General features: G+C 38.2%; 1 protein-coding gene across 8 annotated transcripts in view; it reads left to right on the top strand.

Moving 5' to 3' along the window:
• The window catches only part of chl1b (cell adhesion molecule L1-like b), an 892,764-nt gene extending 879,942 nt beyond the window's left edge, over window positions 1–12,822 (top strand). For all 8 annotated transcript variants that reach the window (XM_060835722.1, XM_060835723.1, XM_060835715.1 and 5 more), the window contains one exon: window positions 9,889–12,822. In XM_060835722.1, coding sequence (XP_060691705.1) covers window positions 9,889–10,108 — 220 coding nt within the window. In that variant the 3' untranslated portion in view covers window positions 10,109–12,822. The remainder of the gene's footprint in view (window positions 1–9,888) is intronic.
• The last annotated feature ends 1,187 nt before the right edge of the window (window positions 12,823–14,009 follow it).

Here is a 14,009-nt window from a genome sequence, read left to right as displayed (position 1 = left end):
AAACTAATCCATAAGGAGATAAGAATAAGAACAACTCTAAGGAAAAAGGTATTGGAAAAGTGCAAGAAACAATGAAGGTGAGAATGAAAAAAACTGTTGATGAATGATTTCAAGTAAGAGGTTAAACAGACAATTAAGAAAGTGAAGGGGATATATGAAAAACAAACAAAGCTCCTATAGATGCAGAAATAATAAAAGAAAATTAAGTTAAGAATAAGGAGGATCAGTCATGAACAAATTAAAGTCAGAGGTTATGATCCTGAAATGACAGAAATGCTGAATAGTTGGTGAGCTTCAGATTGAACATATGAGAAAGTATCATCAAACCATGTCAGACATAAAGAGAGTAAAGATAATACACCATAAATAATCAGAAAATAAGAGGGTTTAATGTGTATAAAACTCAATTTTAAAAAAAAGTCATGCCAGCAGACCACTGTGCGATGAATTTAGTTGATTTGTAAATAATGGTATCAAAATTGACCCAGGAAACTGTAGCCCAGTTAGATGAATGGCAGGACAAGAACATTGCTAGATTCTACAAGATAACAAAAGATCTAAAGTACAGAGAGGGCTAACTGAGGTAGCACTAGAAAACAAGGGTAGGGATTATAATGCACAATTAACCTATACATGATCAATGGGATCTAGACACTGCACCAACTTGGTGTTGCCTGCTGATTAATATTGTTGCAGTTTTCAGCCACTGCTAAGTATTTATAGGGTAGTAATTTATTGTTACATGTATTTATGAAAATACAGTAAACTGTGTATAAGTTGCCATAAGTTTTCTCATGCAATTTTAATTACATAAATTGTAAAAAAAATGCAGACAAAGTTAAGACAAATTTCATTTTTTGTTCCAACCATGGTTTCCTGATTCATAAATGACTACAGGAGGTACCTTACTCCACAGCTGCTTCACAGCTCTAAAGCCGCTTCATGGCCACTAATACACCAGCCAGCACCATTGTCAGAAGATTGTCCCGACTCTGGAGAACCAGGGCTCTTTTTCAACTTCCAACAAACCATCCAAATTAACCTTCGAGAATCGGGGAATCATTCATTCAGCCACTATTGCAGATTCCGTTGAAACACCAAAGATAAAGAATGGACCCCAATCCATCAACACTCAATGTAGTTGCTCAATCTACCACTTAACAGCTCCCCACAACATCTCTCCACCACCAAAGATGGGGAAGAAAGAAAACATGAATTTGATTCAAAATCAAATGGGAATTAATTAAAATTTTTAAAAGTTGCAGTTGGCCATGCAAGAGGTAATGGACAGGTGAGAGGCTGAATCCCTCCTACCCTGCCACTTCCGCCATCTATCCATTTATCCACCATATATCCATGATGGAAATATTTCCATTGGAAACCCTTCAGAGTATGGTCACTAGGTTGATTCTTGAGGAAGAGTTGAGCATTTTGGGTGTATGAGCCTAGAGTTTAGCAGATTGAAATTTGATCTTATTGAAAGATGTAAGGTTCTTAGGAGGCTCTGAGGGAAAGATCCTGAGAGGATGTTGCCTCTCACGAGCGACTAGTTCCAAAACAAGGAATATCCTATTTAAATAGAGAAAAGAAAGATTAATGAACATAAGAGAGCAATGGAGTCATTTTGTGTATTCAGGAAAATATAATCAGATTTTTGATCTGCAAAAGTGTCAAAAGTTGTGTGGGCAGACCAGAAACAGAGTTGAGGCTACAATCACACCAGCCTGATATTATTAAATGGCACTGCAGGCTTAGGGGCTAAGTAGCCTGCTTCTGTTCCTATTTCTTATGTTATTGTGTGATATGGTGTTGTATAATACCTGCTGCCTGACCTGCAGTGCTTTTTCAGCACCACACTCTCGACTCTGGTATAATGCCTCAGCAAATTACCCAAAGTTTTGAGAGCCTTGCACCAATTAAAGTGAGCATGTATGACTGAAAACCAGCCTGAATCTCTCAAAGGAACAGTGTATTGCGAAAGGTGCTGGAAGTCATTCCACAATTAATTCTGAAAATGAAAGAAAAATGGTACAGCATTGGAAGACTTTGAATTTGAAGGTTTTCAGAGGCTTTTACAGAGGCCTTGGTACAGAAGGTGCAAAAAGAGGAGAGATCTATTGACAAGGGGCTAGGTGGCCTTCCTGATGTGACCTGAGAGGGACTAAAATGATGTGGAGCTCATCAAGCCTGAGTACCTTCTTCAACACTAACCCTCCCACCAACATGATGATGTTTGCTAATGATTGCACAATGTTCAGCAATGTTTGTGATTCCTCAGATGTTGAAGTAGTCTATGTTCAAATGCAGCAGGTTTGGACAATTTCCAGGCTTGGGCTGACCAGTGGCAAGTAACATCCAAGCCACACAAGTGCCAGGCAATGACCAACTCTGACAAGAGAGAATTTAATCCTGCACTATTAACATTCTGGGAGTTAGCATCGACCAAAAACTGAACACAACATATAAAAAAGAGTGGTGACAAGAGCAGCTCAAAGGCTGGGATCCTACATAGACCAAGCCTTCTGAACCCACAAACACTTCCGTCCAGAAAGACAAAAGCTGCAGGTACATGAGAACATCCCCATCAGCAAGTTCCTCTCCAAGCCATTCACCATCCCGTCTTTTGCCTTTCCCTGAGTTTCATTGGGTCAAAATCCTAGGACTCCCTCCCGAACAGCAAGGTGGACTCCAAAGGTTCAAGAGGCGGCATACCATCACCTTCTAAGGGCAACTAGGAATGGACAATATGTGATAACCCAGCCAGCGACACCCACATCCCAAGAAAGAACAGAAGAAAATATGTGCCAAAAGATATTCAATGACCTCACACAAGTAGTTTGGGTTAGTGATGTTCTTTCCTCACCAATACACCTTCAACACATAGACAGTTAAACTCACGTTAACGCCATATTTATCTACTAGCAGTATCTATCAATTGAAGCCTATAAGGGACATTAATGTGCTTGACCACACACACTTCATATAAACAGATTTCATCACACTCGCTGATGTATTTCCTTCTCTCTTATAGGGTAAGGTGATGGATTACCACAATACAAAAGCTAGCTGGAAGACAGTAGCTATGCCTACAAATCCAGGCAGCCTGGGAAGAAATGGTGTTGGCAAATGTTGAGATATCCACCTCAAAAGCATGGCTACAAAGACACTGATACCATCAAAGATGATGGTACCCTCCTATCTAATCCTGAAACTCTGTGTAGAGGATGACAAAGTGACATGGATTCACAGTGATGAGATGCCAGGGATGAGGAGCTTTTAACTAAAGCAGGGAGCAAGGAAATCAGAGATGCCAGCCCCACTGGAGGATGAGGGTGCAGTTGGGCTCTACAAAAGACTGAGATTGTTATTTAAGAGGCAAGGAAGTACAGAAAATAAATGATAGGGATGCATCAAAAAATGCTCAGTGCATTAAGTAGATTCTAGTCCATCTCGAAAAACATGGAAGTACCCAGCACTGACTTTGCACAGGGCTTTGCACTGTCCTTGACACTTGCCCTTTTCAAACATGGAGCGGTGGCCAATGGATCAAGTCATGATGCAGCATCTAGTGGCTCAACTTCAGCTGCTGCTTCACCATAAGCATAAGTGATGCAGTGGAAGCTCAAATGGATGTCAGTTGAGTTCAACTTGCTGCTGTTCAAGTTTCAGATGGCTATCATTGTGACGGCAAATAACAGTGTGCAATTTTATCTGCCTTTGAAGAGATAACAAGGATTGTTAGGATATCACCACATTTCAGTTGGCAGTAGTTCCATGGAGCATGAAACTGCTGTCATGGCTCAGAAAGACAGCATTACTTTTGCACTGCTGCCACTCCACAAGTTCCATGTTCCTGCCATGAGCAGTAGTTTAAAAGTATGAGCATCATGGTGTAATTATGTGTAATCATATGGCTAAGAGTGAGAGCTGTATAAAGATCTCCTGGAGGAGAGACATTGGGGTAGTGCAGATCACTGACCAGCTGTTATGTTTGTCTGTAAAGAAAAGTTGTATTGAAATATACTCAGATGACTGCAAAATGACTTAGAAAACAATAAAACCTCCCATTGTGTTGAGTCAAAGTCAAATTAGCCCATACCCTGTTTACATTCACAACTTGAACTAGATACAGAAGGCACCAAACTCTTGCAGATTAGTCATGATTTGGAGATGCTGGTGTTGGACTGGGATTTACAAAGTTAAAAATCACACAACACCAGGTTACAGTCCAACAAGTTTAATTGGAAGCACACTAGCACAAGGAGCGTCGCTCCGAAAGCTCGTTTGCTTCCAATTAAACCTGTTGGACTATAACCTGATGTTGTGTGATTTTTAACCTTGCAGATTAGAAACAACCGCAGGAAGAAATTAGTCATCGTTTAACCTGTAGTCAATTGATGATCCACTTAAATAGTGCTGATGGTGTTTCTTTTCACAGCTTGAATGTTAATGAGACAATTTATGATTAAGAAGTTGTATAATCCAGAACAGTGAGCTCCAAAAAGCAGAGCTGCTATTACATTTTCCAATGGATACTTGCTGTACTCTCTCTAACTCCCGAAGCAATGTGGCTTCGGGTACAACTCATTCAGCTCTGTGCACCCATTTGAATACCATCCTGAATCTCAATGGTATATTTGGCAACCAAGTAACACGCCCCACTAATCAATATTAATACTATGTCTATAAATATACAAAAGTCAACAGGGACTTGGGGAGATAGTGGTCATGTGGTCCAGAGCTCCTGAACTTCTGGGCACATGGATTCAAATCCCACCGTGGCACTTGGTGAAATTTGAACTAAGTAAAAATCTGAAATAAAGGTTGACAGAAGTTTGTGGTGGGACCACTGTTGTTTATTAGATACATTTATGTATTTCTAGGTTTATGACCAGAGCCCAGGTGAGGTTCCACAATTCATTACGATTCCAGGTGTGGCATTCTCAACTGAGAGTCAGAATGAGCTAGCTCCCTTCTTTAGTTGGTTGCTACAAGGTCAAATTAAAAAAGGAATCTCTTCCCTTGAGGATACCCTTTTTCTCCAGAACCAGTGAAATGATATTTTAAAAGAGTCAATTTAGCCAAGATTTCTTTGTTTAATCAAAATAAGTGAGTATATTAATTGCTGCATGCAAGAAGAGATGCAAATGTAGTACACACACACACACACACACACACACACACAATAAAATAACAGGTCTCTCCAACAAGTTAAGACTAATAAAAGTGATATGATGAGGACAGTACAGCCTCAATTATCCAAACATCAATATCCATATTTCGGATTAACCGAACAAGATCTCAAAGTCCCATAAAAATGGCATTAGGCATCTCAGCATTTAGTTATCAGTTCAACGGCATTATGACATATCTTGCTTGATAACAGAGGCATGTTTGGATAACCGGCACTCATAAATTGCGGCTTGTTTGCAATCAGAACGGTTATCTGAACAATTGATTCCCCAAACAAAATACTTCCCTCCCGTCTCATTAGGATAATCAAGTTTCAAGTATTTGACTTATTTGTGAAGAGCAGATAAGATGATATTGTGATAGTTATTGTTGCACTAATACTATAGATGTTGGCAGCTGCAAGGGTAATTTTGAAGTTCTTGCTATTGTGGGTTGGTGGAACATCCTTTGGCCTGACTCTTTGTTTTGTTGCAGCCCTCAAGTGAGATGGCTCTACCTTTGCCTGCAACATGGGGATAACTCAAGGATAGTTCCTTGACTTTGATCTCCACAGCATGCTAACGCTAGAACCCATCATGATACACATCAAAGTGTTCAGTCTCATGAGTCCATGTCACTAGAGTTGAAATTATTTTTTAACCCATTTCATTGTGTATTCTTCAGAGGGAGAAACACAAAATGTGTCTGCAATATAGGGACATAATTACTGATGAAGGGCTTATGCCTGAAGCATCGATTCTCCTGCTCCTTGAATGCTGCCTGACCGGCTGTGCTTTTCTAGCACCACACTCTCATCTCTGGTCTCCAGTGTCTCCAGTCCTCACTTTCTCTTACATAATCCATAAGGGTTTACTGTTGTTGACCCCAGGTTGTTAGTCCCCTGTGTATTCATTGTAGTGAAGAGATCACACTCCAGTTTCCTTGATTACGTACATGTGCAACATTCCATCGGCTTAAACAGGAATCATTGAATTCAAGCCCACACTTTTTCTGAAGCAGTCCTCCTTTTAAAAACTGTACATGTTGGAATTAAAAGTAAGGACATATCTCTCAATATGAGGGATTCTGATAACAATTCATAATGATTGTTTCAGAATTTGCAGACGATATCACATATGAAGCAGAGGAAGGATGAATCAAAATGAGGAAAAATGTGAAGAGGTTCGCACTGATTGAATAAACAGCAAATTAAATTCAACATAAGAAAGTGTCAGAAGGTTCATTTTGCCACTTCTTCGCAGTGTAATGAACTAGTGATTTTGAAGAGCATTCCCTCACAGAAGGTGCAATCCCTTCTGTAATTTGGGTACAATCCCAAATTAAGGGCAAGAACAATGCTATGTTCTTCTCTTTGATGTAAACGTACCAATCATAAACAAAATTAGTGATACAATAATGTGGTTCTTTATTTGAAGATAAGACAATATACAGCCAGTGTTAACCAATAGTTTTTGTATAACTGGAAAAATATACTTTTATTCATAAAAAATATCTTTATATACACACATAGTCACTGAAGCAGTTTAGTCCTGTACAGTAGCATATGGAGAAACAAATACTGGAGTTTGACTTAATCCAACAAACAAAGCAAAGACATTTCATTCTTGTACAAGACTATATTTACATATATTTGAGGCACAGAATGGAGTGGAGGGTGGTGGTGAGGAGGTGATGGTGATGGTGGGGGTGGCGTATCTGATAACTGAACAGACCACCATTTAGCTTTGGCAGAAAGATCTTAGATGGTGTTCTTTCCCCACTGTGCCTTGGTGGCAGCTGTCTTAGGCTTTAGTGCATCACGTAGTCCTGGACCTTGGAATGTGCCAGTCTGCAACCCTCAGCCAAGGTGAACTCATCGCTGTAAATGCTTGACATCTACATCTGTTGCATCTGCTGTAGACTGATAGAGTAACGGGACTAATACCGCAGATCCTGACTTTGTTGCCGTGATTGACAACAATGTAAGATCTGTCTCCTTAAAAACATAGGTAAACTATACAAGACAAGGAACACAATATTTAATTTCTCATGGAATAAACAGAAATGTATGGACAGCCTTCATTTGGTGCATCTGGATTACTGTACATAGTGACACGAAACAGGAGCAGAGCCGATAACCTGACTCTTTGAACCTACTTCACCAGTCACCAAAACTGTGGCTGATCCAGTGTTAACCCCTTTTTATTCCTGCATAATCCCTTAATTCCTTTAGTATCTGAAAACTGTGGATCTATACCTGGACTTTACTAAACTAACTGAGTATCCACAGTTCTCTGGAGTAGAATATTTCAAAAATCCTTCTTTGACAGGGGAGACCTGAAATAGATCTTCAGAATTATAAAGGTGTTTAACGATGTCCCAGTGATTGAAGGGGATAGCAATGATAAATTTAAAAGGAGGTTTCAGATTATAAGTGATAGAATGTTGCATTTTCACTGGGTATCCAGCTTGCTTTCTAAAAAGGTGGTGTGACACTCATTCGGACTTTCCAAAACAAGTCCCACTGTGCCTTCCTCAAGTCAGGTTGTTTGGATGGTGGTCATGTGGTTTTCTCTCGAAAAAGATTCCAGAGGTTGAAATCCCACCCAGTGAGAACTGTCAGCCAAACCAAAGGCTGGCAAGAGTCTTTCACTCAGTAGAAAAACCAAGAAGGCTATGACTGGTACCAGTATGACAAGCAGTGTTAAGAGAATCAAAGCATCAGGAAATGTTGTTTGGAGGTTGGGGTTCAAGTCAGAGAGAAGGGGGGGAGAGAGAGAGATCAAAGCAAGGACAGGAGATGATTCTCAGCAGCCGCCCACTGCACTGTGTCAAGTTCTTTGATCATACACACATTGGTGCTGATTGAGGGGCCTCTCCTACAACTGACACCCTGGCTCCACTGTTTTACCATTCAGGTGGGTTAACTCTTTCTCATTTCATCTAGAGTTGAGATCATCACAGTGTGGTATGGCAACTGCACTTCCCAAGACTGCAAGAAACTATAGAGTTGTGAACACAGTCCAGTCCATCTCTCAAAACAACCTTTCATTCATTGTCTCCATCTCTACTTCCTGCTACCTTGGGATAGCAACCAACACAATCAAATTAAACCGAAAGAACAGTGGATGCTGTAAATTGGAAACAAAACCAGAAGTTACTGGAAAAGCTCAGCAGGTCTGGCAGCATCAGTGAAGAGAAATCAGAGTTAATGTTTCAGGTCTGGTTATAACACTGGTTATGTTTTCTTCTGTCAGGCAGAAGATATAAAAGTTTGAATACACACACAACAGATTTAATAACGGTTTCCTCCCCATTGTTTGAATGGACCTCTCAAATGTTAATTCTGATCTTTCACTCTCTGCACTTTCTCTGTGGCTGTAACACTGTGTTCTGCACTCTGTTCTGGTATCCTGATGCACTTTGCATAGCACAATCTGCCTGTAGATCATGCAAAACAGTACATTTCACAGTATCACAGTATGTGACAATAATCAATCCATCAATCAGATCATTGCAAACGGTTAGGAATAGGTCCTTAAGTGGTCATTAGTTGAAGGTTGAGCTTGGAGCTTCACGAACATGTAATCCCAGTCAAGCTCAGAAAATTGCTCATTTCTGGCGTCCACCACACCCCCTAATTGATTTTTGCTCCAGGCCTGTCACCTCTGGGACAAGAAGATTCTGAACAATAAATGAGAGAGCAAGTGGAGGGTAGACTTTTGGGATGACATATTGAGAATAAAAGGAGGTTTGTGTGGAGTATTAATACCGGTATCGACCCTTTGGTATTGAAGACCTATTTATGTGCCATACGTCTTATATACTTACTTATAAGTATATTCTGTGCTCTTTGGAAATGTGTTTGGCTATAGAACAACATATTGGAGGTTTATAAAGTCATGAAGGGCATGGATAGGATGAATAGCCAAGCTCTTTTCCACAGGGCGGGGGAGACCAAAACTAGAGGGCATAAGTTTAAGGTGAGAGGGGAAAGATTTAAAAAGGACCTGAAATGTGACGTTTTCATGCAGAGGGTGGTGCATGTATGGAACGAGCTGCCAGAGCAAGTGGTGGAGGTGGGTACAGTGACAATGTTTAAAAGGCATCTGGATGGGTATATGAATAGGAAAGAATTAGTGGGATATTGGCCAAGTGCTGGCAAATGGAACTCGATCAGAATGAGATGTGTGGTCAGCATGGACGGGTTGAACCAAGTGGTATGTTTCCATGCTGCTTAACTCCATGACTCGATATCAGTAGAAACCCACTTTGCACTTCCTGGGAATGTCCAAAATTTGATATAATTAATACTGACATTGTCATTGTTTTCCGTAATGAATTCTATTTATGTGGTCAAATTAACAATAATGAACATGATAAAATGTTGGAGCAATCATTGATTACTGCAATTTACCAGTCAATATAAAAGTACATATGTATTACTCATTTAACCTTTGAAAAAGATACTGTAATAATGGATTGAAATCTTTTAATTTAAGGGATAAATCAATCGGTAGTGAGATCAAGTGACCAACAATTGAATTACTGAAGTGAAGATTGCTTGCATAAAACCATCAGACAATCATTAAACTCCTTTAATAAAAGAATCAAGAATGATATAATTGTTAATTTCTCAGGAACAATGCAACCGAAGATTTTCCAAACCTCCATTACCAATGTGTCAAAACTCTGACAGTGTATTTTGTTTTTCAGTGATAATGAAGACAAACCATTGAAAGAAAGCCAACAATCACTGAATGAGGTAGTGAAGCCAACGGGAAGTGATGACAGTTTGGCAGTGTATGAAGATGGTGGACCAGAAGTGCAGTTCAATGAAGATGGCTCATTCATTGGACAATACAGAGGAAGTAAGGAGAATGATGCAGCAGATGAAAATGGAAGTTCTATAGCCACCTCTCCAATGAAAGCATGAAAAACATGTTCGTAAACCTTTCTTAGTGAATTTGTTGTACAACTGAATATTTGTTACACGTTAATTCAGATTGCCAACAAGCTAAAAGAAAATAAGTTAATCAGGCCATAAAGGATGCTTATCTAATATTTGATAAAGACTAAGATGCATGGGAGTTTTGGTTGCAGTCCACCTGTCAGTCTAAGGGATATGTTGTGCAAAATCCATGTAAAATACAAGTGTCTGTAGGTTTGTAACAGAAATGGCTTCTAGTTGCTGATAAAGTAATCGCTTATAACCTTTTAAATCCTTGCTGCTGTTATTAGCAAATTTGAGTCCCTTTGTTACAGTTTGTTTCGGTGTCTTGTGATCCTACATGTTTAGAAGTTAAGAACTTGCAGAACTGAAATTGATATCGCACATGAACTTAAGGAGACCAACACCTGATGCACTGATGCCTCTTAATGCAATGACTATGGCAGCTGAAGGGACCAAGAACATTATTCCTCTTTTTATTTTAGTCAATAGAAGAGTTCACAAAATACTATGATCACAATTTGCAAATTAAATTTTGTGGCTACAGGAAAAAAAGTAAGAAATCAATTATTTATATGCAGAATTCTATCCAGCAAAAAGATCCAAAATCATCCTCTGAGTTTACAGTGATAACTTCCAGTGAGATTTGGAATTGAATATTTTTAAAGAATGGCATGCAGAGGATGATGGAAATTCATGTTTAAAATTGATGCATACTTGCAACAATGGAACAATTGATTTGTCAGAATCATAAATCATTTTGTAAACTGTACCATTGTTAAAGATGCATATGACTGTACAATCCTTGTGTCTTATTTTTCTTCGATTATGCTCTTTATCCAAAGTTCTGCATTTAATGATTGTATTCAGTCACCTGTTTTAGTTATTCTCATGGCAAAACAGTGCAATGTACATTTTATAGTTAGGAATATATTTAGAATTTGGTGGAGAACTGCTGAAAATTAATTTTCAGCAAAACAGCAATGTTTTTAAAGCAATTCCTGCTATGAGTTCTGGCTAAACACTTAAAATGTTACTTTTGTTGATTCACAGCCTAGGTGTCATTAATAAATATCTAAGTGTCTGATTTAAATTGTGTGTACAATAGGTAAAACGTGGCTTCATAATATTGAACTAAATAAAGCACGTCTCCGCCTCCGAAAATTTGTATACTTCAAAGAATTTTACGTTCATTTATTATTAGTGAACAATCGTGAAGTTATTGTGTTTGTGTTAATGTTTTTATTCATCGAGTTTCAGAGGTCTAATTTTTGTTCTTGTCTAACAGTGCGTGGTTTTTTTTATTTTTTTAAATATTTCAGATTGCAACATTTTGTAAAATGTACAAATAATATTTATATTAACAAATTAGAGAGTATTTGCCATCTTCTACAACTGTTGTACAAAACTTTACAGTACTTACAATGGCAAAAAAGCCAACTAAATATGAATATTTCAAATATTTTCAAACGCTTTGCAGAGGTCTGGTTTGGAAGGAACAATTGGCATTGTATCTTTTCGTAGTTAAAGAAGACCTAAAGGAATTGTAAATTTTCATGAGCCTTATTAAGCATGCATGTCATTAGCATGCAAATTTTCATTTTTTTAAGTGTGGCAACAAGTTCAAGCTTTGGTTTATATATGGCTGTGCATCATTACATATTAACTCCTTTTATCAAGGTGAATTGAGTTATTTGTGTAGCTACCTTATTTACAGGAAATGAATCATTTGTAAATGACAGACTTAATCATGCCAGATTTTTAGGAAACCGTTTTCTAATGATGATCCGATTCAATAAAATTACTGTCAATGCAAGGGTGTTTCTATATTTTCTGTCGTAAGGGAATAGGCTTTTTGTTAGGCATGCTTTTTTTTTCAAACAAGTGTTGATGAACCAAAGTATAATTTCAAAGCCTTATGTTTGTATGGTATGTTTCATTTTATTATATGTTTGGACTGAAATTCTGCACAATTGGTGGAATGGGCATCACACGCAAAAACAAATGCTATACCAACCAATGCCCTGAAGCACAAAACGTGAGAACAGATACTTGCTTTTAAAATAAACTTGAGTCCAAGGGTATAATAAACCAAATACTGACTGCAGTTTTCAGGCTATTTGTAAACTATTGCTCCTCAAGTTACAGAGGTAATCTGTTCAGTATGCATGGTGTACATTGCCCTTTTTTGACAGTCTCGATCACTGTAGCTGCTGGTTCAATTGGTTACCAATATAGTCTTCAATCGCAATCAGTAACTGTGTATCATTATATGTCTTCTCAAAAGAAACTTTGAAAACTTGTATCAAGTTTAACAAACCAACTTTCATAATTTTTATGCTCACTCAGATATTGTAAAATCCCCTAAGAGTAATTGTTAACTTATTTAACTTGTAGTGACGTGATGTTATTAAACAATCTGTATGGCTATAGTACTTGCAGTCACTGTATTAGGTAGGAAGCTATGACAAACGTACTTTATAGTATATGCCCATTAAAAAAGTTCAGATACCCCTTCAAGTGATACAATGATGTGTTTTGACTTAAATAAAAGTCATGTAAGGTTTGCAAATTCATTTTTTCTACCTGTACAACATTCTTGTGTTATAAAAGATCATCATGGAATGTTTCCGCTACTAATATGTGTTGTGTAAATGATCATGTGATCTTTCCAAACATGGATGCTTGTCTTATTAAACTCTGAGTAACAAATGTTTTTTGTGTCTCTTGGTACTTAAACATATTATGCTATTTATATTCATTACTCGAAGGAAATAGCATTTCAGTCTTTCTCAGGAGGTATTCTTGTCACTGTTTTGACATTCATAGGTCCCATCCGAAAATACAAGTTTCTTCTGGAATCTCTGTTACAGTTACTGAAATTCACTGTTAGCTATCCAAAACAAAACAAGCCCATGTCGTAGAATGTTTTCTTTGGAGGGATGAAGGCTGTAACACAAGATAGAGCAAAAAATATCATTGATTAAAAAAAAATCCATAGTCACACTGGAGAAAAACAACAACTGGTGGTTTAAACTGAGGGTCACCACACCTCAACCAAAAGGGCAAGGTTGAGAGGGTAGGACTGCATGGTGAGTGTGGGCATTGAACAATTGGTATCATTCTGCATTACACAATGTTATCCTGTCAATGGAGTGAGCAAACCGACTTGATAATAAATCAACACCTACAGAAGAATATTTCTTTCTGATTGCAATTTAATGACTGTTGGCAATACTATCTGAAAAACAGAAAGCAGACGATCAGAGGTTTCATGTATCTCTCAAGCACCTCCCATGGCCACTCCATGTGTTGTGTTACATCCTGGCATATAATCTGAGATCAGCTGTACTTTTCTCCAGTATAGATTGGAAAGAGGGAAGCTATTGAGGGTGAAATTTATCTCTGTTGAACATTTTAATTGTGTGATACGAGGTCTCTTATGCATGATGCATTATAAAGTTCATGTATAATACTGATTTGATGCCAGTAGTTCCATTTTGTAGCTCCAACTTCCAACTATTGCTTTGTACAGTGAGCACAATGTTAATGAACACAAAGGAGCCTCATCCACCAGCACTTTTCAGAGGACCGTCTATTACTTGCAGGTTAGTTTCTAGGTTATTTCTTCTGTTTTTTTTGCATTTCTACTTACTTTTGCTGTATGCAGCATTAATTGTGTGTGCTCTGGCAGTTCTTTCTTGGATAGCCAAATTGGGATTTATCTTAGACAAAACTGGGAGAATGAGCAGAGGTCATTCAGAGTAGGCAAAGCTGCTTGAAAATGGAGGAGGAAAATGTCAGCAGTGTACTTTGCCATAATAGTCAGTACTAGCTCCACAATGGATATGAAAGAATGCATGTATGTCTCTTCTCTCTAATCATT

The sequence above is a fragment of the Hemiscyllium ocellatum genome, chromosome 14 (genome assembly GCF_020745735.1).
Source record: "Hemiscyllium ocellatum isolate sHemOce1 chromosome 14, sHemOce1.pat.X.cur, whole genome shotgun sequence".
NCBI lineage: Eukaryota > Metazoa > Chordata > Chondrichthyes > Orectolobiformes > Hemiscylliidae > Hemiscyllium > Hemiscyllium ocellatum.
This window is presented reverse-complemented; position numbering and strand designations above follow the sequence as displayed.